This window comes from Rhipicephalus sanguineus, chromosome 7 (genome assembly GCF_013339695.2).
Source record: "Rhipicephalus sanguineus isolate Rsan-2018 chromosome 7, BIME_Rsan_1.4, whole genome shotgun sequence".
In the NCBI taxonomy this organism is placed as follows: Eukaryota; Metazoa; Arthropoda; class Arachnida; order Ixodida; family Ixodidae; genus Rhipicephalus; species Rhipicephalus sanguineus.
The window spans coordinates 69,167,171-69,194,676 of record NC_051182.1 but is presented as its reverse complement, the minus strand read 5'-3'; the positions used below and the strand labels follow the sequence as shown (position 1 = coordinate 69,194,676).

The 27,506-nt window shown below is 46.0% G+C and overlaps 1 protein-coding gene across 1 annotated transcript in view; it reads right to left on the bottom strand.

Annotated features, from left to right (window-relative positions):
* Window positions 1-7,800: 7,800 nt before the first annotated feature.
* LOC125759306 (THAP domain-containing protein 1-like) overlaps window positions 7,801-27,506 on the bottom strand; it is a 112,975-nt gene continuing 93,269 nt past the window's right edge. Inside the window, exons 3-5 of the mRNA XM_049417739.1 lie at window positions 14,990-15,100; window positions 12,491-12,601; window positions 7,801-8,251 (exon numbers count right to left, since the gene is read on the bottom strand). Of these exons, the coding sequence (XP_049273696.1) occupies window positions 7,991-8,251; window positions 12,491-12,601; window positions 14,990-15,100 (483 nt within the window). The 3' untranslated portion in view covers window positions 7,801-7,990. The remainder of the gene's footprint in view (window positions 8,252-12,490; window positions 12,602-14,989; window positions 15,101-27,506) is intronic.

The following is a 27,506-nucleotide window of genomic DNA, read 5'->3' as shown; positions in this document are numbered from 1 at the left end:
GTGCGTGTTTAAATATATACGCAAGCAAAATTTAAAATTTTCGGGGGGGGGGGGGGAGGGTTCAACGCCCCCCCTGGCTACGTCCCTGTCCTCTTCTCTGTCCGTCATCATATGCGCTACAATGATTTGAGTACGTGTAAACCAACTCGCCAGAACACAATTGCTGCACTTGGGCGTTCTTCAACGCCCACGCAGTGTAATGCATACACAAGTCTTGCATTCCGCCCTTGTCAGCACACGTCCGAGATCGCACCCGCGACCTCAAACTAGAGCACTGCACGGGCCGATTTTTCCGGCCCGGGCCCGGCCCGGCCCGAAAATGCCATGCTCCGGCCCGCCCGAGCCCGGCCCGGTGTTCTTAAATGTGGCCCGTACCCGGCCCGACCCGGCCCGTTTCAGCTAGTTATGCCTTGAGCATAAAGGAGGCACTGTTCAAACTTCGGTTATTGTGAAGATACCTGCCGCACAAAATATATTTTCTAGAGATTGTTTTAGGAACTTATTTCAGTGTCACGACTTTCACTGGTACTGTGTATACTTTCGGTGAATTACGCGCGTAACACTCTTGCGAAATGATTGCAGGCCAATATAAAATATAATTGGAGTCATAGCTGGCTCTTTCATGTACGCACGCAGTGCTAACCACGCCATCTCATTTTTGCATTTCAAAGAACAACTACAAAATATAATACCTGCATAAAGTGGAGAAAAAAAGCACGGCAGACATTTTTAGGTTGAGTCTACATCAACTGCATACGAGCTAGGGCTGTTGAGTAAAAGTAGAAAGTCTCCTGCAAACTTCATCTATTGCACAATGCAATGAAAAAAAAACGTGCTCTAGCTGCTTCTGGGAGGATTACACCAGGCTGGGCAGCGTTACATAAATTAAAGCTGTCGTGTTGACTCCTCGGCAGGCAACTGCACCCAATCTACATTACGTTTTCGTGCTCAAAACAACAAGGTTCTTTGTTGTTTTGAGCACGAAAACGTAGTTTCTTCCCCGAGTCACCGCCACCGCAGGGCCATAGATCTGTCAAAGCAAGGCACACCCGTTAACGAGCGAGCCACCGTCCTCGTGTCAGACGTGTGTACAGTAACGGTGTGTTGAATAAAGGGTGCTTTAAATAAAACTAATCAGTCTGCGTGTTGGTTATTCCCAGACTCCCGGATTGCTTCTCTAGCCTGATCACTCCAGTTGAGCCACACTCGGGGAAATTTGTGTCTCTATGGTCTGGCGCCTCACCACTAGTAATGGCAAAATCAACAACGGCGTTCGCCCTGTGATAAGAGTCGCTCCGCATATTGCACTCAAAATGCACGAAAAACTGCTCCTGAGATATTAATTACTCTCAAGTCGCGTTGGCCAGTCTACGGGCATGCGAGCGTAGCTGCATACTCGAAATGTTTCCCTGGACACAAACGCGCACATCTTATACACACTAATCTAGGCAGTTTACCGTTGCTTTCCTTACACGGTACCCAAGAACGTCTTTCACTCACTATAATGGCGGAAACTTATATCAGGCGTTTCTTGAAATCTGGTGTAGCATACCGATGGAGCAAAATTGTAGACGTCTTGTACTGTGCAATTTCTGTGCACGCCAATGCACTCCAGGTTGTTTAAATTACCCGGAGCCCTCAACGACGGCGTCTCATATAGCCTGGGTTGCTTCGGGAATTAAACCCCACAAAACAACAAAAACAAAGCCACACAACGTACACACGCAATTATACATATACGTATGTGACCCGGGCCTAATACGGGCCTGACTCAGGCCCGAGCCCGAAGATCATGGGCCCGAGCCCGGCCCGGGCCCGATCCAACAACACCTTACCCGGCCCTACCCGGCCCGGCCCGGCCAGCGGGCAGGGCCGGGCCCGGGCTTTCGGGCCGGCCCGGGCCCGTGCAGTGCTCTACCTCAAACTGAGCAGCGCTAACAAAACTTTGCTCCTACGTGGATTACATGGTCAGGGAACAGTTGAGGTTTGGTGTACGGACAGAGAGCGTTTCCGTAATGTAAGAGCGCCTGTGGGCGTTCTGAATGACTTCCTGTACGCGAGTGTGCCGCATTACCGTCTATAATTACTTTGCGGCTTTCAGTTACCAACTTATTACGAAACTCGACGGATTACGAAAACTGGTATGACGAGACATTTCGACATGACGAACAACTGACACGTGGCAACATGAAAATCATGACACGCGTTTCATGCACGTCATGATTTACATGCTACGCTCATGACGCACTCGCGGTCGCTTCGCTAGGTTGATATACACCAAAATTAGTATTGCGCGATGTGACTGTATGAAGAACATGAATAACAGGTGGCAACATGAAAACCATGACATGCATGTCATGTATGTCATGATTGACATGCCACGCTCATGACGCACTCGCGGCCGTTACGCTAGGTTGATATACACCAAAATTGGTATTGCGCGATGTGACTGTATGAAGAACATGAACTTCCTGTTTGGATGCAAAATGAGTGCCCTTCCTGCAAGGACCGAATTGTGGTCTGCAGTATTTTATAAATAAATAAATAAAATAAAAATAAAACCATGACATGCATGTCATGTATGTCATGATTGACATGCCACGCTCATGACGCACTCGCGGCCGTTTCGCTAGGTTGATATACACCAAAATTGGTATTGCGCGATGTGACTGTATGAAGAACATGAATAACAGGTGGTAACATGAAAACCATGACATGCATGTCATGTATGTCATGATTTACATGCCACGCTCATCGTGCATTCGCGGCCGTTTCGCTGGCTTGATATACACCAAAATTGGTATTGCACGACGCGACTGTATGACGAACGTAAATAAGAGGTGGTAACTTGAAAATCATGACACGCGTGTCATGCACGAGATATAAGTTACATGGCACGCCCATGGTGCGCTCGCGGCCGTTTCGCTAGATTGATATGCACCAAAATTGGTATTGCGCGATGTGAATGTATCAAGAACATGAATAACAGGTGGTAACATGAAAACCATGTCATGCATGTCATGCTTTACATGCCGCGCTCATGTTGCATTCGCGTACGTTTCGCGGGCTTGTTATACACCAAAATTGGTATTGCATGACGCGACTGTATGACGAACGTGAATTAGAGGTGGTAACATGAAAACCATGACATGCATGTCATGTATGTCATGATTTACATGCCACGCTCATGATGCGCTCGCGGCCGTTTCGCTCGCTTGATATACACCAAAATTGGTATTGTGCGATGTGACTGTATGACGAACATAAATGACAGGTCCTAACATGCGAATTATGCTATGCATATCTTTTACGGCATGATTTACATGCCACGCTCATTGTCCGATCGCGGCCGTTTCGCTAGCTTGATATACACCAATATTGGCATTGCGTGACGCGAATGTATGACGAACATAAATGACAGATGGTAACATGAAAACCATGACATGCATCTCATGTATGGCATGATTTACATGCCACGCTCATGGTGGACTCGCGGACATTTCGCTCGTTTGATATACACCAAAATTGGTATTGTGCGATGTGACTGTATGACGAACATATATGACAGGTCCTAACATGCGAATTATGTTATGCATGTCATGTACGGTATGATTTACATGACACAACACCATTGAAACTCTCTGCTGATGGAGGTGACGCTACCCGTTTCAGCAGCAGGCGGCTCAAGTAACCCCAAGAGTTTCCTATTCCGTCTGCACTTCCCTCAGTTTTCTTCATAAGAGACAGGTCTTTTGGGAAATTACGATGCTGAACGAGTTTGTTTATTTATTTATTTAAAGTACCTGCAGCGCCCGAAGGCATTATTGCAGGGGGGAATACACAGGGTAACATATGCTTACATAAATGGATAACTATGAAAACAAGATCAACAACAAAAAAGGAAAAAAAAAGAAGAAAACTATGAGCGTAACAGTATATCTCTGAACGAAGCTTCAGTGCGACAGTCAACAATCTCCTGTGGAAGCTGATTCCACTGGGAGATTGTGTGTGGAAAAAAGGAGTATTGGTATACGTTTGTTCTGCAAAAACTTTCTCTTATTTTTAGAGGGTGGTCACTTCTGTGAGACAAGAAATGGGGAGGTAAAATGTAAGATTCTTTATCTATTTTGACCAAGCATGAAAGATTTTGAAAAGCATTTCTAATCTAATGTTTTTTCTACGTGTACTTAGTAATTCCCACCCCAACCTATCCTTTATTGCAGTAACACTAAACGTGAAGTCATAGTTAGAACTGACAAAACGGGCTGCACGGTTTTGTACCAGCTCGAGCATATTACATAGGATTTTACTCTGCGGGTCCCAAGCCACACAGGCATACTTTAACATAGGTCTGACGTTCGAAAAATAAAGTAATTCTCTGACTTTGGGAGGAGCTAAGCGGAAGTTTTGTTTAACAAAATTTAACATTCTACAGGATTTCGCTGTAACATACTGAACGTGTTTAGTCCAAGTAATATTTGATGAAAAATGAACACCAAGGTATTCATAATCAGTTGCTCGCGTTAGCTGGACAGAGTATAATGTGTAATCAAACAGGTATGGATCGTGTTTACGGGTGAAGGAGACGCATTGACACTTACTAGGGTTCAGAGACATACGCCACTTAACACACCAGTGCATGATACTATCTAAATTGTGTTGCAAGTACTCATGGTCAGAGACAGAGGCCCCAGAACAGATCCCTGAGGGACTCCCGAAGTAACAGTAACATATTCAGATTGGGAGCCATTAATTACTACACATTGCATGCGATCTTGTAGATAACACCTAATCCAATCAACCAATGCAGGAGTAATACCGAGCGATGAAAGTTTATGTAACAGCAAGACATGGGAAACGGAATCAAATGCTTTTCTAAAGTATAGGAATATACAGTCAGTCTGTACGCCAAGATCAAATGACTGAAAAAGATCATGACTGAATTCTAGGAGCTGTGTCGAACAAGAAAGGCCAGATCTAAAGCCGTGCTGAAATTCAGTAAAAAAACTGTTATTTTCTAGATGTTTCATTACGGTGCTGTAAACGATGTGTTCCATTGTTTTACTACATACACTCGTTAGAGAAATTGGCCTATAGCTGGAGACAATATTTTTTGGGCCGCTTTTATGGATCGAAACCACGTTCGCAACTTTCCATTCCCTGGGTAAGCAACAAGTACGCAATGATTTCTGAAAGATGATAACGAGGTAGTGGGCAATTATGTCGGAACAAGCCCTCAACACATAAGAGGGTATACCGTCAGGGCCACTTGCAGAAGAAGCAATTATATTGTCAAGTAACTTAAGTATACCACCATGCGTTACGAACAGCTCCGGCATAGGTTGAAACACATTGTCGGGAATACGCGGTAATTCAGTGTGACAGGGGGGTGTGAATGAAGACTGGAAATAGCGACTGAAGGAAGAAGCTTTATCGATGTCATCAGTTAGAAGTACACCGCCGTTGTTTAAGCTCGGGATGCCCACTGATTCTTTGCTAATTGATTTTAAGCACTTCCACATTCCTTTCGGGTTACTTTGTAACTTTGGGCCTAATGCTAGGAAGTATTTTACCTTGGCAATCTTGTTTTTTATTTTTATATCTTTCCCAAGCGTCTTTAGCATCACAATTACGTCAGGGTTGCGCTGTTTTCGATAAGCATTCAAGAGACGATGTCTCTTGTTAATAATTCGCTTGACTTCCAGAGTAACCCAAGGTTTATCACTACGTTTTTGGCAGATAACTGTTTAGTTGGAACATGTTTGTCAACCAACTGCTTTAGTGTGAAGCAAAATGTATCCCATAGGGTGTTGCAATCTGCGGATTGTGCTAAATGACTAAATTCCTGCAGGAATATGGCAAGCTCATTAGATAACGAAGCATAACTTCCTTTATCAAAATAAAATATCTTCCTTGGCCAATCATGCACACATGTGAAGGGAACAATTTGAACATGGGCCACGACACAGTCATGGTCACTGATACCAGGAATTACGCTGTTATGAGACACAAGTGATGGCTGGTAAGAAAAAAGCAGATCCAAAACAGAGGAGCTATTATGGCCACACCTGGTAGGTTGAGTAACAAACAACGAGTTTGTTCATCAGGGTTATTTGCAAAATAGTCTTTCAGCTTTCTCAACACGTACGGCCTTGTTGTGCTGGGTTCGGCGAGTGTAGAACTCTTCAGCAAACTCTGCTGTCTTGTTGAGTTGTATATCCTGCGGCCAGAGCTTGACATCTTACATGCAGCAACAGAATTGCTCTAATGCAATTCACTCTACCACTTCATCTTAATCGTGATAAACTTGTTCACCCTTCAGCCTTTCAATTCGTTTTAAGGCAAAACGCAAGATCAACATGTGACACATAGCCCCTTTTCGCATACAGCAACTTTTGCTGAAAAGCCTTGGGTGACAACTTACACCTTCTCAACAAAGCCTCTATCACATCATTGTAGCTCTCAAGCGCCTCAGTCGACAAGTACGTTATCATGTCAGATGCTTCCCCGGGAAGCAGAGCTAACAGATTCCGTGCCCAAAGAAACTGCTCAATGCCATTTCTTTCATAGACGTGTACAAACTTGACAATACTTCGCCGTGTCCTCGCCTACTATGAATGGCGACAGCTAGTCCAGGATTCCATGACCACTGTCCTGAACAGTCGCAAAAGCTGCGCTAGACACTTATGAACACTGTCAGGGCGCCAACTCTATTCTATTTGTCTCTAAACTACAACCTGTCCTAGAGGAGTCTGGTGAAATGACAGGATCAGGCGGCACTCACCACGTCAAGGTAGCTGATGCCGGCCAATCCTACCGCTGCCACCACTGTTGGGTATTATTGGGTATCTCAGCCTGCTGCCTCTGTTGTGGAGAGCTGATAAATGAAGCGGTCAAGGCGATGGTGAATTAATGCAACATTTATATACAAAATATACAAAGGCGTTACAGAGGCCAAGAGCTTAATAGTCTCGCATTGAGATGTGACAATGACCCGGGATTTTTTCACTTGCTCTCATCTCTCTGCATAGCTCAGTTACTTTGAGCCCTGGGATCCGTTGCAGCAGCCAACCGTTTGAAGCTTTCAGTCAGGAATCTCCGTTAGTCGCTGTTTGAATCCGACAAATGGACGTGAGGACTTGCTGCCCGTTACGGAGGGAAGTGGCATTGGTTATGTCAGGCGCTACGCAGCAGTTGCCATGAGTTGCATGAGACATCCACCGTAGGTGACTCCCGTTGGCTCATGCACGTTGCTGATGTTGACACTGGTTGCGTCAGGCATTCCATCAGTGTTTGTGCCACTTGTACGAAACATTCTACCCGCCTGAGCACCATGCTGAAGTAACGAAGTTTGGGTGGGAAGCACTGGTACAACAATCTCGAATGTATAATGCCACTGTATACATGACTCTGACATATCCTTGAGACAGCCGAGTGAAGCAAGCGCATTACACACCAGCTTCGGCATGTGGCATGCGTCAAGAAAAAAGCACACCTCCTTTTTGACAGGGTGTCCAAATGATGTCACCATCGCACGATTATCCACTAAAGACCCTAGGTCATTGAAAATTGCAGTGTTGCAGCTGAGAACATCACAGCTACGTGACATCGCACGAGTCTGATCATGCCCATTTTGTCAGGCATAATTTCGCGGCGTTCGCTCTTCCTTTCCAGTCACGCCACTGACGAGGAAATAGCTGCAGAGGATCTTCAAAAGAGAGTCGGGAGACGCAAGGATGAAAACCATTGCTTCAGTTGAAACATTGTTGCTGTCATCGTCCATCTCATTTCCCTAATCTACATAACCTCTCATGCCCATCCCACTCCACGTGCTCTCTAATGGGCATCTCATCTACTATGGGGCTGCATAGAAGCTCTGTTTTGTTCTTTCTGACTTCACTGGCCTGCGCAGGAATGCTGTGAATGCACAATTAGGTTGAGTACTGCTACCGGCTAGGCCTGGCAAGTTCGCCCCTTTCGTTTGATTGCTTCAAGGTGTGCTGCATAACTTCTGAGGCACTCCTGAGAAGCACTTCTCAAGCATGGCACAAGCGTCGTTTGAAGCAAGAAGCTTGCTCTTCAGGTCATCGACAATTTTGCTTAGCGAAGTAACCTTGTTTTTCAGCCGGCGCTCGCGCTGCTCGCTGAGCTTCAGTTTCTTCTTGATGTTTTCTATGGCATCTGTGCATTTCTCGAGCCTCTTTTTCAGAACCTTAGGATTGTCCAAGACGGCGTAGTCGTGGTCAAGCACCTGTAAATAATACGTATTGTGAGCTTCACAACAATTGTGTAAACATTTTTACGACACCAAGCTACTAATTATTCAGCATGAAGAGTTTCCAGGGTATGAAAATGCACAGTGCTGTTCAACACACTTGCATTTTCATGTTTCACTGTGTAAAACTGAAATAGCTATAGACTTCTTTAAAAAGTATATACCCAGGCACTCCTAGGTTTTGCTTTATTTTCCCAAGTTTCTCTCAGCACTATGCATGCAAACAATGGTGTAGCTTTAAAACAATGCTCAACGCACGCATGTAATAAGCCATTCATTTCCCGAACCTCACAGGACTGGAACAATGTTCCAGGATCAATCACGTCCATTGTTTATCATTCTCATTTTCATAACGTTTACGCTCAACTGTCCTGTTTTGCAACAAACCAATTATGTAATTGTGTTTTTTTTGCAAACTCTCATTCTTGCTTGTTTGGTTATGACTTGTACTGTATATTTTTAGCTAACATTGTATTTATAGAACAACGTTTGTATTATGTTTTTTTTTAATGTACCACTCCCCTCTATAATGCTCATGGCCCTGAGGGTAATTCCAATAAATAAATAAATAAACTCGTAACTCATGCCAAAGGCATTGAAGGCCACAAAAATGCTCTGCCAGGCTACTTGATTTTTCGTAGCTGTGTTTGTTTCATGTTGGTATGGTGCATGAAAAAAAATTCTTGAGCCATTTCACTCTGTGAAGGCAGATGACCAGCAAAGCTGCATCGCACACAGCACAGAGGCGACAGATAATTTTGATGAAAGCTATAGAAAGGCACGGAGTATTTTAATTTAGTGTGCACTCCTTTAAAGCACTTCCACCTCTATTTGCATGGGCCAGAAGTGCAGCGTGCAGGCTGTTTAATTATTTAACAATGGGCTTCTGCGAATAGTAAACTTTAGGTACAAAGCGAATTCGAAGCAAATATTGATTTAGTCAAATAATTTCGATACAAATTCCAATAGGATATATCACATATTATACATAAAAATGAGCATATTTGTCATTACCCAACTGACCTGCACAATATTTCTTAAAATTGGAACAAGGCATGTGCAAATGTCATTCTCCTTTTTGGTTCAAATGGAAGTGGAAGCAATTCTGAAGAGTAGCAGGATTTCACTTTTAGAATGCTAGTGATAACCTGTAAAATACATTGTTTTAAAATTTGCCATACTTAGAGCATTTAAGCCTGTATAACAAGCTTTTAAACTTAAAGGGACTGTCTACCACTCGGAAAAATTTTTCTGATTGTGGTGAAAATGAGAAGATCGTTCGTCACAACGGTGGCAACGAGCATGCTTTTGCCCCATAAAAAAGGAATTATATTTTTAATTTGATGTTGAAAATCGGGAAAGAATGACCGCTAGCGTCGCCCAACGGCGATGTGGTTCAATCTAATGGTAGGACAAGAAATCCTCACAGGTAGACTCATTTTGCTTAAAAAACAAACATGTATAACTTGAAATTGTAATTTACACACTTGAGGCACTTTTCGGCTGCGTCAGAGAGTAATTTTTTGCTTTTTTTTCTCACGCATCCAAAAAGGCGCCCGGTAGCGCTGCTTGCGACGCCGTCTTCGATTTCGTCTGCTTCAACTCCCGCGCTATGCCATGCGGCTCTCCGCGCTGGTCGTACTGTGCCTCTGTACGCCTATTGTTAGGATGTCTCACATGTGCTGCCCAGTGAAGGCGTGCATTCACTGTCTCTTTTTGACGAATCGACTTGGCTTGGATTGCGGCAGCAGTGCCAAAAAAGCGCATAGACTGCGATTACAGCAAAACAAGTGTTCTGTAATCGTACAATAAGGCTTCATTTAACCGCTAGCGCGCTGAAAATGACTGTTACATTCATTACAATAGTGTTCAGCGAAAATAAAGTAATCCTACACAAATCACATGTGCTTTTAGTTTTAATTTGTACCGGCACTACAATCATCATCGCGTCCACTAACCAGTATTGTGGGCATGTTTCACGCCAATGGAAGAAGACCAAACGCAGATCGAAAAATTGTTTTAAAAATTTCTGCTCATTTTCCAGAGATACCGCTGCAAGGTTGGACACTTCAGACGGTACACTTTCTATTGCGGTACAGAGCAGAAAAGTGATGAAGGACGGTAGACAGTCCCTTTAAAAATGACGAATCGATGTAAGGGTAATATGTCCATTTAGCCTTGAAGTGGGGCTTCGCGGTTGTGCGGCTTTCCCCAAGAGAGGTGTATTCACGGTATAGCACCCCTTCACTACAGTGAAACCACCTTGTGGGGTTCGTGGTCGTCCGCCCCAAGGAACGCCGTCAGAGACTGCTGGAGAACTAGGAAAGCATTTATTAGCTAAAACAAACTTCAACGGTTAGGCAAAACAATTAACAGTAAAACTTCCGGCCCCTAACCTTGGCCCCGGCGGGGCGCACGCCGCGTACACGAACACTCCCCGCGACAGTCTGTCGGCCACTCTCCCATGGCTGTCCACGGTCGCTCTTTATACGTTCCTCCTGACGCGTGGAGCATGCGCACTGCCGTCGGATCACAACTCGTGTCGTAGTCATTGGGGGAGAGGGGGTTTATCGGCGGCGATTCCCACATTTCCCCCCCGTCTGAAGAAACCGCTTCACAGTCTTCTTTGACGGCGCCCGTGGTCCTCGTGGCCGCCAACGCGGCAGCTGCCGTCTTGCACTTGTGGAGGGCGTCACCGGCCCCGTTCCCCGTGCATTCGACGGAGATGACCATTCCGCACCGTTCGCTGCGCTGCAGGTGCTGGACGCGCTTGTTTTTTTTCTCGGCGGTGCTCGTAGTCGAGGAGGCGAAACAGCGTGCACCGGCCGTGTTGGTGTCACTGACGACGTTGGGGGACCCAACGATGCCGTGTTTGCCGCTCACCCAGAGGTCCCGCGCAGGCACCTTGTCCGCGGCCGCCTTTGGCGTGGCATTCGTGGCATCTGTCATGGCCTCCGTCGCAGCCTTTCTTGTAGCCCTTTTCTCACTGTCGGCACTCACGGCAGGCGTCGGCGTTTCTGTCCTCGCCTTGTCCTTTGTTGCCGCGACCTGGTCCTCTCTGTCGGCGTCCCCGTCCTCGTCGCTGTTCAGGAGCTGCTCTGCCTCGGCGTTGCCGCCGACCTCTTCAATGTCGCACTTGAGAACGGGTTCCACGTGGCTACTTTCCGCACCACCACCGTCGACCTCTTCCTCGTTCTCGGTGACCTCTTCCTTGCCGTACTCTGACTCGGGCTCTTGCGCCGACGTGCATCCTTTCCAAACTGGGGCCTTCCGCTCCTCGTCTTCTGCTCCGTCGACAGTCTCGACCTCGGGCTCTCGGTTTGCTTGCGGTGGTGTGCCCAGCTGTCCAAACTGGGGCACGCGCCATTGTCCAATGCCGGCGGTCGGGATCGCCACGCCCCTCGCTGCCAGGTAGGCTGCCGACTCTGCGTCTCCCCTCGCCGCGCAAAATTTTGCTGAGGTGATATCGAGGCGCTCCATAGTTTCCAGCAATTTCTTCAGTGCGGCCTCCATTCTTGCTGGTAGCGGACGACAATACCCGTTGGGCGCCAGATGTGGGGTTCGTGGTCGTCCGCCCCAAGGAACGCCGTCAGAGACTGCTGGAGAACTAGGAAAGCATTTATTAGCTAAAACAAACTTCAACGGTTAGGCAAAACAATTAACAGTAAAACTTCCGGCCCCTAACCTTGGCCCCGGCGGGGCGCACGCCGCGTACACGAACACTCCCCGCGACAGTCTGTCGGCCACTCTCCCATGGCTGTCCACGGTCGCTCTTTATACGTTCCTCCTGACGCGTGGAGCATGCGCACTGCCGTCGGATCACAACTCGTGTCGTAGTCATTGGGGGAGAGGGGGTTTATCGGCGGCGATTCCCACAACCTTTACAGGGGGGTTTCATGTAGTTTATATATGTCCATTCGTTTATTTCAAATACTTTGAAATTTAGAATTGAAATTCGTTTCGAAGAAAATTCGAATACTGTAATATTCGTTTGAATATTCAAAGCGCTCAAATATTCGCTCATGCCTATTTATTAACACAGTTACTTGTTTATTCATTTATTTGCTTTTTTTTCTGTTTTAGCGGACCAGTGGTGAGTAGTTGAGTCGGGCAATTTTTGTGGCGCACACTGCTTGGTGTTTTCTGTTGGGTAGGCAACTGTTGGCAGAGTTACAAATTGTCTAGTTGTATACAGCTTTGCTGTGAAAAGCTTACTTTGTCTGAAGCCTCAGGCGATGGTGCCGCTGGGCTCATGGGTGGCTCGTCCTCTGGGGTCAATTCAAGAATTTGGCCTCTCTGCTTGGGTGCTCTCCTTTGAAGACCTTTCTGTAAAGGGCACGTTACAAATGGTCAAGTTATATACAGCTTTGCTTTAAAGTAAAACATGGCTGATCCCTCCACCATAGGAATCAGTAAAACACGAAAGTGAAACGTGTCTTCACAGATAATAATAATATCTGGGGTTTAACGTCCCAAAACCACTATATGATTATGAGAGACGCCGTAGTGGAGGGCTCCGGAAATTTCGACCACCTGGGGTTCTTTAACGTGCACCTAAATCTAAGTACACGGGCCTCAGACATTTTCGCCTCCATCGAAAATGCAGCCGCCGCGGCCGGGATTCGATCCCGCGACCTTCGGGTCAGCAGTCGAGCGCCATAACCACTAGACCACCGTGGCGGGGCCGTGTCTTCACAGAGGTATAGTTGAGCATTTATTGTGCACTGATATATGAGAGCTTGTACAATGTCTATTGGTGCTTGGCAGCTATAGCACTGTTTGACATGGATGCACCCACATTGATGCCTATAGTGGTACATCTCCATCCCGACAGCTAACGCCCATGATCATGATTTAACCATTGTGGTAGCTGAAGTTTTTGAACCCCGCGCAAAGATGGCATCAACAAGCACACAAGAAAGCACAGTTTCACAGCAAGGGCGAAGTAATGAGTGTGATAGCAACAAATTGAAATGTACCGCAAAGAATGGCAAGCAGCTTGAAACTTGCAGGGCGCTGCTCAAGCACGAAAGACGCACGAAAACAACACACACAGGACGAGCACGAACTAACAACAGTCACAGCTCGACACTTAAAGGGACACTAAAGGCAAATATTAAGTCGACATTGATTGTTGAAATAGCGGTCGAGAAACCTCGTAGTGCTACTTTTATGCCAAGGAAGTGCTTATTCTAAAATAAATTACGTTTTAGTGGTCCACATCGCGTTAGCGCACTTCAAATCACCCGCCTGAAATCAGACTTTCATACGTCAATGCTGCCGTGCCCTACGTTGCCCGCCTTTACTGCGCGGCCGCCGACACTAGTAGCAGCAGAGCGAAAGTAGCGGGACCCACAGCAGCAACAACGCCATCGAAGCCATCGAAGCTTGCCGCAATCGCCGCAATGTATGTGGACGGAGAACTTGACAACGAGACATTGGCTCGCGACGCTGGGTTCCAATTCAGGGACTAAGCCACTTCGAGCGTAAGGGTTCATTCCGCGGCACCCAGTGAAAAGACACATCGGTTTCCTTGCTACAGCACTGGTGTTGTGCACCATTCGGGCATCCGGCAACATCACATGCATGCGACATTTCGTCGAACTTTCTGTCAAAGCGACTTTCACAAGCGTGCAAAACACACGCAGCAGTACACGATACCGAAACTACCACTGAGACGCGATCGCGTGAGCGAAGCAGGGCGCCGGGCGAAGCGCAGTTCGGCGAAAACGGAACCTTTGAACCACGCGCACCGTTCCCCATGGCACACCACACAGGTTCTTTTTTCCATGAATCAAACAGAAACGAACAAACAGCATTTTATTACGTCTCTTGATGCGCGGAAGGTTCTTTTTTTATTGCTGCTAGTTTGATTACTAGTGATTTAATGTAGGCAGACTCTCATACGTCATCGGGATCACTTCGAAAATGTCCCACTCGTGGCGCTCATCATGTCATACATTGAGCTTAATTTCTCGGTAAGGAGGGCACTGCTGTTGATAATATTGCCGTTTTAGACGTTGTCATACATTGAGCTTTCACTCTGACATAAATTGTTATTTGCCTTTAGTGCCCCTTTAAAGCACACTGCTCAAACACAAAGAAGGACACACGAAATGAACGCACAAGTATACACAGGACGAGCACGAACTGTCACAGTTGTTACTTCTTTGTGTTTGATCAACACGGCCGCTGCAGCGAGTGAAGTGACCTTCGTGCACTCTGTAACCTCAGCAAACTTTGTGGAAAAAGCACAAGACGTAGAAACCACCCTATCCCGAGATAAGCGTGCACGCATGGGCAACCACGCCCTGTAGGCAAAGCACAGTTGGTAGAAGCAGGAGGCGCGCGCGCGCATCGCAACGAGTGGGGTGACAACCTTTAAAGCGTGCCCTTTGCGCCATCTCTCTGGGATAACAAGAACACGCTGAAGTGCCTCCGAGCTCTCCGTACCGCCAACGGTAAATGGTGTATATAAATAGCTCGCCGTTAGTATGCTCAATAACGTACGCTCCGTGGCGGAGTCCCTTAGCACTGCGCGCTGCGGAGCAAGGGGTCGTGGGTTTCATTCCGGGCAACGGAACTTCTTCTTTTAGTTTTTTTTTCTTTGTCATATGTTAGTGTACATTTTACAACGTCACATCTGTGACGGAAGCATGTCATTGAAGTCTTGGTTGGACCCCGGCATAAAACACTTTCGTGCTAAAAGCTTACTTTGCGTGAAGCCCCAGGCAATGGTGCCACTGGGCTCATGGGTGGCTCGTCCTCTGGGGCCAAGTCAAGAATTTTGCCTCTCTGCTTGGGTGCTTTCCTTTCCGGAGCTTTCTGTAAAGGGCAGGTTTTGCATTGGGAATGGTGAATATACCAGTCTCCTTGATATAAATTCAAATCATATGAACAACGTATGCACACATTATTCGTCCACCTGGTACATGACAAAAACAATTCATTCACATGCAGATGTGATGTGTGCACAAACCAACTATTCACCCGATACATGAAAACAATTTCTATCGATGAAGAAGTTAGCATCCCTACGCAGTAGATATAAAGGCAGCTCTAGATCATACCACCTTTGTGCTTGAAAGCCTCCGTTCTCCAAGATTGCATTAGAAATAATGTGTCTTTAGCCATGACATCAGTTTTAGGGCTTCAGTTCAGCTAAGACATTCATTATTTGCTCATGCAATGCTGCTGCACCTTGCACATTGCATTAAGGATGCTGTCAGCAGCTTCCCTCTCGAATACACAACGCGCATCAATGCGAACAAATGCACCTACATAGAAGAGAATGTTTTCTAAATGTGTAAGCGTTTCTATGCCAACTCAACAAGAAAACTGTTTGTACATCTCTCTGTCACGTAAAGCAATTGCCACTATGAAAAAATAAATCTATAAAACAAAATAAATTTCTTTTAGTGACACTGGGTTTCAACCAAGGACAGCACATACCGAAGGCAAGTGTTTTACTCATGGGGCTACATAAATACCATTTTTTTAAATGCAAAGTATTCCTTAGCGAACCAACACCACTTTGACCATTTCTATCTATCTATCTATCTGCCTACGTCTGGGTGCTCTCGTGGTAGCTTCCTTAACTTGGTATATACCAAACTGGCATTGGAGGACATGGGTGTATGACAAACACTATTAACAGGTTATGACATGAATTATGTGACATGCCTGGCACGTATGTCACAACACCCTTTACTTCAGTCACGTGTGGCACATACTCGCAAAGCACGACCCGTAGAATGTGTGTACACGCCACAGGTGATTCACAGTATATGTCCAACCCAGGAAAGGCCAGACAAAATTGCATAAATGTTAACGCAATATTGTTAAGGAGCCCGTGGAGCAGAAAGTCTGATGCAGGCGTCAGCAGCGTTATTGGTAAACGAAAAATGTGGAGAGACATGAAGAATGAAAATTGAGTTTCTAGTCGGAATCAAATCCAGGCATTCTGCAAGGCAGTCTAGTATAATTTACCACAGAGCCATGGCAGTGCTTGAAACTGCATCCGGAAAAGATCCTGTGCAGGCGTCATGTCGGTGCACCGTCATTTGTGGTTGCAGTGCTGGCTATTGGTATTTGTAACAATGTAACAAACATTACATATGTACTCCTATGACTAAGCAAACTATAGTCAAGCATTGCTACAGCCCTGAGTGCTTATGATACGCACATCATCACAATGAAGCATGCACTTCGGTTTGATAAAACTGACGCCTACGCTCTAAAGTGAGTGCTCAGTCCGGTGTCGCCTTATATCCGAGAATGCGGTCGTATATCGCATTCTCTTTTATACTTGGCATGTGGTTTACTCATTTTATAGCGAATCTGTCTTAGTCTACCATGTACCGCTGTCATCGCCGTCGTCGTCGTCGTCGTAGTAGTAGTAGAGGCGGTGGTAGTAGTAGTAGTAGTAGTAGTAGTAGTAGTAGTAGTAGTAGTAGTAGTAGTAGTAGTAGTAGTAGTAGTAGTAGTAGTAGTAATAGTAGCAGTAGTAGTAGTAGTTAGTAGAAGTTAGCTGTAGCATTAGTAATAGTAGTATTTAGTAGAAGTTAGGAGCAGTATTGGTAGTAGTAGTAGCATGCGTCACGCAGGTCAAGTTACCAGAGGGGGAGTGAATAAAGTAATAAATAAAACAAAATGATGATGATGATTCTAAATGACGTTGATGATGATGATGCTCGAAATATGCAAGCGCTCGTATTTCAAATCTAGCGGCCAATTTACGACACCACGTGATCTCGCTAACCAATCACATACACACGCGCTCTTACAGCTTCGCTGTCCGCCGGTTTTTTATGGCGGGGAACTGGCTCTGTGTTTTTTTTTCTTTTCTTTCGGGCTAACGCATTCAATTGCCCCTGTGTGTTCTTTTTTTTTCTTCGACAGCCCCTGGAAACACATACGCCGCCGTCGCAGCTGCCAACCGCACGACTCTTCCGCCCAGATCCATCTTCCACCACTTCTTGTGAAATTCCCGTGATGCTCCTCTGCATGCATAAATACAGCGGGCTTCGCTCTTTGATGCCTCCGGAAACTTTGCTATTACATCCTTCGCGTGCCATGCGTGCCACGTCGCCTCGGCTTTCCTGCGGCTCCCATATCTTCCTAGCGCCGTATCTTCTATAATATTATCAGCAGGCACTGTCTCGCACTTTTATGCATGCATAGATTATGCTTTCTTAATATTGTATTCACCCGAGTTAGGTAGTAAAGGCAGTTGTAGGCATCTGTGGGGTGCACATTATAGCCTCACGAGGCAGGAACAAAAGGCGCTGGCAAAAGACTGTCGGGTGACGACGTCATAATAAGTGTAGCGCTATAAGACGGTATTCCAGTCGCTTTATTGTGCGTTGTTCGAGGTAGGCGTAGGTGGACGGGCGTTTAATTACGTAGAAGAAACGTACTCTGACGAAGACTGGATCAAAAATGGTGGCTATGAACGGAGCCTTCTCGCAAGCGTACATCAGAATGGGTAAGTTGGTGTAACGCAACGCATAGACGAAACAGCGCCGCAAGAAAAGAAAATGAACGAGAGAAGAACGAACAGCAAAACGCCACGTGTGTTTTGCTATTGCACACCCGCAACGGTGGTTACATGGTTGAACGTCCGTTTGCAATGCGACGGGTACCGGGTTCGATTCCCAGTGCCGACCGGAAGCCCAGCATTTTTTTTCTGAAAGGGTAGTGGAGTAGACGTGCCTGGAGCTCTGCAGCTGTTCGGTACTCATCTCGAAAGGTGGCCCCATAAATTTCTGTGAAGGCCCCTGGGCGCACCTCAACCAACGACAGCAGTGGTGAAATAGTTGAGCATCCGCCGCTGTTGTGGGAGACAGAGAATTGCTGCTGCCGGGTACTTTCCGGTAAAATAGGTACAAGCGCACTTTCGACCTGGAACTCGGAAGAACGAAGTCCGTAGTCGCTTGGGTGGGCACCCACCCTGTGGGAAATAGGCGACATGAGACGGCCAGACCCAAAAACATGGTCAACTTTTTTTTCCAACATCCAGATAATTTTGTTCAGGGGCACAACGTCTGTAAACTCAATAAGGCAAATCATTGAAGTACAACGGCAAGCAATAACATGAACGACTGTATTGTCGCCTCAATCGAACTTTACAGGCCCAGTCAGCACGTGTCATATTCAATAATGGTAGACTGTTTTATTATTACGTTCTTAATTCAATTACCGGTCATCAGTAGTGAAAACTTACTCGGAAGATTGAGAGCTCATGACTGATTATCTTTTGTACGAAGAAAGCAATTATTTTCGCTTGTGCTTCCGAATATTTTTAGCGCAACGTGTCTGTAGCGCAAGTGAAAAGCAAAAGCAACTGGCCAGCAAAAAAAGATGTTTCAAACTGTTGATCAACTGCCTTCTAGTAACCATGATGGGCGCCCATAATATTTAGGACGCAAACAGCGCAAAAAGAATAGAAAAAAGGTGGCCACGCTAATCGTCGACTTGGGTATGTGGTAATGGCACCTGCCCCTCGGGGTTCGCGTGGCCTGCTGTATGCTTGTGTCAACGTTGTGTTACTTCACGCTGCCGAAGCGAATCTCAGAGGCACCGCAGAAAGAAGTGCGTTGCTGAGATCTGTTCCACCAGGTGCGGAAACCATCCCTACTGCTCACAAGAAACCCCTATGCTCTTTAAGTGAAGATATTTACTTAATTTTCATAAATTACTCTGGTAGTTCGTTGGACTATGTCTAATATTAGCTTGCGCTTCAATGTCATGTGTATTCAGTGAAGCATTCTTTTTATTGAAATAAAAATAAACAGATTTTCTGTGGCAATTTCTTGGCGACGGCTACCCATTTGCACTCCGTTGTTAGAATAAAGATAAAACCACCGATTTCGTACCACTTTTATTACTTAGAATACTTTTTCTGAATATCAGAAAACCGAAAGTAAGTGTTCGACCGAAGTCTTTCGAAGAGGAACAAGAGTGTGCTCGTGACACCAAAAAAAAAATATATATATATATATATATCGGCTCGGACAAAGCTTCTTCTCTTCTTTGCGGTCATCTTCTCCGACTGGGTCAACCAAATGCCACGTCCTTTCTTCATCGCAGTCATAAAAACTGCAGCCGGGTTTTGCGAAATTGAAAGCTCCACGTGTGGATCCTCCTTCCTTCTTAGAGACACGATATATCTAATATGGCACGACGACCAATCAAGCGTATTATTTTATGCGACTCTCAGGGACCCCGTTTGTTCAACGTTTACAGAGATAAACCTCCGGGAAAAAGGAAGAGGTTACCAAACAGAGGCGTTTCGCGCGAATATTCTATATTCGAACGCGTAGGAATGAAACGGTATCCCCCAATGAACAACAATGGAAATCAACACAAAAGCCAAAAAAGCCCCTTTATACTACGCGTATTGGGACAGAATAATAATAATTATTATTATTATTATTATTATTATATTAATAATAATATCTGGAGTTTTACGTACCAGAACCACCATAGGCTTATGAGGCACGCCGTAGTGAAGGGCTCCGAAAATTTCGACCATCTAGTGTTTTTGACGTGCACTAACATCGCATAGTACACTGGCCTCCACCATTTCGCCTACACCGAAATGCGACTGCCGCGGCCGGCATCGAACGCGCGACCTTCGGGACAGCAGCCGCGCAACATAACCACTGATCCACTGCGGCGGATGCCAATTGGGAAAAAGACATGTGTGTGTGGAGTTCATGTTCAATATCTCAGTTTTGATGGAACGGCAATGTGGAATAAGTTCGCGGGATCGAATCCCAGCCGCGGCGGCTGCATTTTCGATGGAGGCGAAAATGTTTGATGCCCGTGTACTTAGATTTAGGCGCATGATAAAGAATCCCAGGAGTTCAAAATTTCCGGAGCCCTCCACTACGGCGTCCCTCGTAATCATATCGTGGTTTTGGGACGTTAAACCCCAGATATTTTTATTGTATTGTGGAAGGTCGTATTACGCATCGATTTTCATTTATCATTCGCTAGGCGTCATCGCGAGAAGTTCATAAAAAACTAAACTCAGAAGACAAACTGAATGACATCGGCGAAGCACTCCTTACAGATGGCTAACCAGCCAAGCTTAAATGGGCGACCATGTATTTTTCACTGGTTTAATCCCGCCGGTTCACTAAAGTCTTTCTCAATCATTGGTTACGTCTGTCCAGGAATCTTAATGGTGTTTGCCGCCCGCAGGTTTCTTTTTTCACTTTTAGTAGACAGTGGTGAATTGTGCGGCTTGCCCAATTTCTGGGGCACATGCGCGCTAGTTGTTTTTGCGTACATATGGCTGACAAATTTTACAGTGAATGCTGTTATGAGATCACAACAAGGACCGTTTTTGGCGCCGTAGTTGTCCACCGCCGCCGGTGTCCGTAACCACTATCGCTCGAAATAAGAAAAAAAAACGAAATAAGGAAAATTTTCAGAATGGAACGAGGTTCGAACCCGGACCCTCTGCGTGGGAGCCCAGTATTCTACCTCAGAGCCATGCCGGTGCTTGAAACTGCTTTGCAAAAAAACCCTATACAGGCTTCATGGCGGGAAGGAACCACATTAGCATATGCAATATAGCGTGGTAGAAGAGTAAAACAACAACCGAGAGTCACACAACGCGAATTCTGTAACCAGGCGTCAAACAATCCGAAAGGCGCAAAGAGTGGGTTGTTGAATGCTTCCAAACCATTACAAAGGGCTCTACCATAATTCTTCATCGTCATAAGCCACTCCATCAACTAAGTGCACATAATGCCTTACAAGTGTTTAGTAGGTACCACGGTTCTCCGCAGAATGACGAAAAATTGCATAGTGGCTGCTTCCCTGCTTCACAAAAAACGCCAGGCCTACGCGCAAAACGCAGCACAGTCACAGCGAAAGCTGGAAGAGCGGCATTTCTAGAACCTGTTATGAACTCTCTTGTGGCTACTAATACAGATACACTAGCAACGTACCCACTACGCCACAAATCATGATTTTTGGGAAGTTGGGAAGCACCCACCACGACATTACTGGTCGTTCTGCGGAGAAGCGAGGTACGATGTGTAAGGCATTATGTGCAGTTTCTTGATGCGGCGGCTCATGACGATGAAGAATTATGACTAAGCCTTTGGAATGGACAGAGCCCTTTGTAATGGGTTGGAAGCATTCAAGAACCCACTCGTTGCGCAATTCGCATTGTGCGACGCCTGGTTACAGAATTCGCGCTGTGTCACGCTTGGTGCTATTTTACTCTTCTACCACGCTACATTACATATGTTAATGTGGTTACTTCCCGACATGAAGCCTGTATAGGGTCTTTTTGCAAAGCAGTTTCAAGCACCGGCATGGCTCTTAGGTAGAATACTGGGCTCCCACGCAGGGGACCCAATTTCGAACCTCGTTCCATCCTGGAAATTCTTTCTTATTTCGTTTTTTTTTTCTTATTTCGAGCGATATTGGTTACGGACACTGGCAGCGGCAGCGGCGGCGGCGGACAACTACGGCGCCAAAAACGACCCTTGTTGTCATCTCATAACAGCTTTCGCTGTAAAATTCTGCTGATTTAGAGCGTAGTGTGTTCCATGCAAGTGCACTTCTATTGGTTGCCAAGGAAGCCCATAAAGGCTCCTATGATCCATTTCATCAAGGTCTCAATAAAGTTAATTCCCTCTCTCTATCTGTTTCTCACGTTAGCGTATGTTATAATGCGTGGTGGTAGAGTGAAATAATGACTGGGCGTCACGCAATGCGAATTACGTAACGTTGCTAGTGTACTTGTATTAGTAGCCACAAGAGAGTTTACAACTGGCTCTAGAAATGCCGCTGTTCGAGCTTTCGCTGTGACTGTGCTGCGCTTTCCGCGCAGGCCTGGCGTTTTTTTGTTTCGGCTAGCCATAAGCAGCATCGATGTAAAAAACAGCGCTTTCTCCGTATGGTTAGCACTATCCAGAACGCTACGGGTTACGAGACCAAACGCCCTTCGGTGTCCTGCCCTCATTTCCTTTGACCATGCTGCACCTTCACTGTTGATGTTCGATGTCGTAAACGTTCCCAGTCGTGGCAACAGTCGTCCGTTTTTAATACTTCTCTTCGGTTGTCGATGCATAACGGCGTGGCGAGCGACGGACAGCGGTAGGCGAGGCATGACGCTGCAGGGGTCGTGTAATTCAATCCTGTTCACGACTCTCTTCTTCCAGCTGCCGGCCTTTATGCTAGTGCGGAAGAGACTGTTGCCTTTAGGCAGTGCTTACGTTAGAAGACTGCCTCTCTCTGGCATGAGATAACCAATACTACATCATTCTTTTGTTTTTCATTTTTTTAACTAGCGCAGATAACTGGTAACAGGCAGGTCCCATGTATTCGGGAAGCAGGTCTTCGTGATTGCCCCGAATAACAACTTGGCAACGTGGTGCTTTACTGTCGGCGATCGTATCTAGATTTGCTGAATGTACTGGTGCGTGCAAGACTGCATACGTTTGAGCCAGGTTGCATTTCGAATTGGCTATGCCCATAGGCGCACGCACAGGGCAGGCAGGGGAGGGAGGGGATGGGTATTAATATGGCCGCGCAAACAACATCTTTATTTCCTGACAGAGCTAAAGCAACAAAAGACGCAGAGTGACTTTTCGCTGCAGCCAGCGCAGGCTCTAAGCGAAGAAAGAAAGATAAGAGGGCGAGCAGCCCTGATAGTGAATGGTTTTGTTCTTTCAGAGAGAGCATTGTGCAGGAAACGTATTTCTGCTGCAAACGAACACAACAGACAAGAAATAAACGTATAGATGGCACTAGCGGCAATTTGCGGCAAAAAAAAAATCCATATTCTCCCGATAACACCAACTAGGCCAATAAACAGTTCGGTCTAAACTCTGGCAATCCAAAATCGTACTACAAAAAAAAGATAACAGTTTCATGACATCAAATAAATTGCGCGACGAAAAAACGGACAGAAGTAGACAAGTACAAAAACAGCGCTGTGTTTGTACTTGTGTTCTGTCCGTGTTTTCGTTGCGAGATTGCTTTGATGTCATGGATCACCAACTAGCCCAAAATGCTGCTCTCATCACAGTTTCACCGCACGGGCGAAACAATGAATGCGATATCAACAACCTGTAATGTCATACGATGTAACGCTGGCAGCTAGCTTTCTTCAACTCGATCTCGCGTAACTCCATAAAACTCAGCTCTAAAAGCATACGGCCACTCCCGTGAGAGAAAACCTTTTCGCACGGTCTCTTCGCGAAGAAAGCAGAGCACGCAGAAGGGCATACGAGCCGTCTGCAGGTGCCTGCCGAGACAGCATGAGCGCCAGCGATCGCGAGCTCGAACGCGCGCTTACAATCGAATTTCACAGTTGCTGCTCGAACGACACATATCCCTCACCCCCCCCCCCCCCTTTTCCACGCTTCTTTACGCTCCTTCAAAAACGGGCAGTGCGTTTCCTCCCTGCTGGAGTAGCAATGGACGGCAGGCCTCGCACGCGCGTTGATCTTATCGCGTGTGCCCTCCGTGCAACGGAGATTGGTCGGCTTGTTTCAGGCGCGTATGTCACCCCCGCTTGCGCGCTTTTATCCTCGGATAAAATATAAAATGCGCCACAGGATGTTATGGATTTGGAGTTTATACAGAACATAACGACGACGGCGACGGGAAAAACCCGTCGGGAGTTACGTAGAGGTAGATGAGTTATGTAGGAGACCGCAAGGGTGAGGAAGATTGTCGAAAAGAATAAACTCTCATTCATCCGATTATAGCATTAAGCTTAAAAATCGGATTGGGCTTGATAGTTTTGGATTCCCTTACAACTTCGAGCCACAAGCGAGCAGTTGAAATTATTCTATCCACTTTCCATCTCTAATGTACGATTATCAATCAATGATGTACAAACTGACATGCCTTGTGTTAAACCGTTCTCTGGCCACGTCCAACCATTGCGTCATTGAATAGCACATATTGCGTCATATTTCTTGGGCCAGAGAAAAGTAGCATTCACCATTACCGTGGCTGGGAGCTTTCCAACTTTCCGACTACGCTCGTGGTAGGCGGTGAGTGTAATGGCTAACTTGCCACCGGCGAGCAGTTGTGGCCCCAGTTCACACAGTTAACACAACCAGATGGCTCAACTAGGGCTGCATGTCGATTTCAGCCCCGGCAGTGCCTCCAGAAGGGAGCACAATACCACTTCAAAATGGATTACGCTCAGAATCGTTCGACCTGCTGAAATCTGCATTTGTATGCGGGAGTCTGTTGTCGGGTTCAGTAAAGCCGGCCTCTGGGATTTTTTTTTAAGCTTGAGTGTAGTGGTTCGTCCACGATTCAAGCTCACTAACGGCCAACGAGTGCGCGGCGTTTTGTACTGTTAAAATCCGTGAGATGTGGATGTAATGTTACCGCAACTTCTATCGCGATTTGCCAAAAAACGCAAAATCACTTCGGCGGAACATATGGCATTGCGCATTCTGCACGCAAAATGCATGCCTCCATGCGACGCATTCGCAACAGCGGAGCGTCCTTTGTGCGCCACGCATACACGCGTTCTCGGGAACCTTAGACCGAAGCCTAAACTACAAAAAAAAAGAGAAATGCTTTTTCATCCAGGGTCGGCGGCATGCCCACAAGATTTTCTGCGAGGTTATTGATTTATTTATACGGCATTCCACTCTCAGCCACTGCAGCAGCGAAGTGTTTACGCAAGAACAAAATAAAATAGTTATAAGCAGCGCACAGCCGAGTACTACTACAGGCCAAACACTGATCTTCTTTGATGTCAAGGACCGCACAAAACAATTTCAATATGTGAAACCATTGCTGAGGGTCACGAGTAAGACAAGTCTTAAAATAGGAGGCTGTTATCTAGATTAAGGCCGCACGACATTCTTGACACGAGAAAAGGACAAGTTAAGGTGAATTCTTGCATGCATTCGCCAAGAAACTTTCAATTCTTTATTTAAAGCACATGTGTAAAAAAAGATATATTTGCAGTGTTCCTTGCACGCCTGGTAAGCTACCAGTCACTGTTCATGTAAGAGCAATTTCATGTTACTGGGTCTTGTAAAACAAAAAAAAAACATTCGTAAGATGTTGCACTGGATAATTGAAGAAACCAATTGTCCCATAAACCCTGCGGCGTAGCTGCATTAACTAATCGACGAGCTTATTGCGTAACTCTAGCTGTTAAATGCTTTCAAGGCAACTTCGCCTACATTCACGAAAATAAAGGATGACTTACACTATTAGAACTGTCCTTAGCCCCGAATTCAAGCCAAGCTAGATGTGAGACTTATTCTTATCGAGGACAGTGAGCAGATCTGAATGAAAGCTTGAGTCCTGCGCCTAGTACTTAAAATAAAGATATTAAACCCAAAATGCGTCATTTATGGCTAAGTGCGACTTCATTTTTGGTGTATTTATACTATGCAGATTTTAAATGGTTACTTCAGCCTTTCTTTTGTGCGCCGAGCATGAATGCTTACTTAAATTGGTAACAATGTTCTTGAAATAAACAGTCGTTTAGTTTTGCTTGGTTTGGTGGTGTTTATTTAAGGCGAACATTGATACGAAATTGCCTTGGTGGACACTACTAAAGGCTTAGTAATTGCCGGACTGGGTTGTTCTACCCTAGCAACAAAGCGGATACTAGTAAGCACTAAAATCAGACAGCACATAACAGTACATTTTTACTCTGTACTGGTTCCAAGATGAACAAGAACTACGGGTTGACTCCAATTAAAAGATAACCAGCGAATCAAAGTAAATCTCCGGTCCGCTACCCTGCACTCGGGAAGGGAAAGGGGTGCAAAAGGATGAAAGGGAAGGAGAGTCTGTAACCACACTACAAAGACATGACAATAGCATTATCTAAAACCACACACAAACGTAGTCACTCAACTGTCACCACGAGTTGTTCAGTGCTGTTTCTCCAAGAAACCGCAGCAACGCCTTCGTAGCGGCTGGCGTGGACGTATGGGTAGGCCAGTGCACTTCAGTTTTGAGCTTCAAACGCTAAGCGCTCTTCAAAGTGATGTCTTAAAATCCAGAAATTCTAAAGACACGTTTGCCTTCCCTTTCCCCCAAAATAAAAAAAATAAATTGGTATATTCATTGGAGACACGTCGTCGCGAACACCTTGCAAAGTGGTTCGAAAAAATTTGCAGTGGCTTAGCTCGGCTATGACAGGATATACGTAGCGTTAGCAAAGGTTCAGCTGATTATTCTTAGCTTTCCAGATTGTCTAGGATTATTAGCCTTCTTCTGTTCATTTTTCGTACGCTGAACCGCTAATTGCCAAGCAACTACTTCGGGATCCGATGAGATAAGCTTCTCGGCTCTTCTGCGCCGTTAAACAGCATTTGCGCTCTCCTTCTCTATAGCGTTACCCACCTGCAAACGCCAGTCAGATGCGCTATCAAGCGGTTCCAGCGCAGTGTCAGACGGCGACTGCACAGCGAAGGCGAATAGCTGCACGCGCAGCGGCGACAGTGCGTCTGCCATGGCTACGACGTGACTCCTCCTCTCGAATGCGCCGACCAGCAGCGGCGAGTCGCGCGCGGCGGTGGCGGAGAGCGCTTGAGATTCCCGCTCCTGTGGACCAGCTGTGGGACATCACTGATCCTCGCACATGCGCAGCACGGCTCATGAGGATCCACGCGAAATCGGCTTCGGCGAGGCAAGTGTAGCTAACGCTACAAAAGATTCTCGCATGCAACCTCCTTATTCCTCCCAGGTAAATAATGCACGAGAAAGCATCTGTCACTCGAACAAAGAACACGCAATTCACACGTCCCTCCGGGCCACTGTCAATGCAACATCTTTCGCTGACACAAAGTGATCTACGCACAGCTACAGCATTCCTAGCGGTTGCTGGTTCTGCATGAATGGAGACTGCTGCGATGTGGTCGCGTTGAGCTCATACGTTTCCTGTCAAAAGTTGGCGGCTTCGTGACATGAGAATAGATACGTTGTTGTAAAATGTCAATGCGCGTTCTTACGCGCGACTAACGTTTGTTTCCGTATTCTTTTTTAGGTACGAAGAAAATGATGACGCTTGCTTCTAACCATAGTATTGAAATGAAGCCGTCTGTGCAGATAACGCCACGTCTCTGTCCATATTTGACGTGTCACTGAGGTTGAAAACGTTGGAAACGCTTTGAAGGCGGTCTACTCTCATACATAACAACTTGCGTCAAATATATTTATATAAAGATACTAATTCATACATAGTAACTTTTGCACAGTCGGGCCG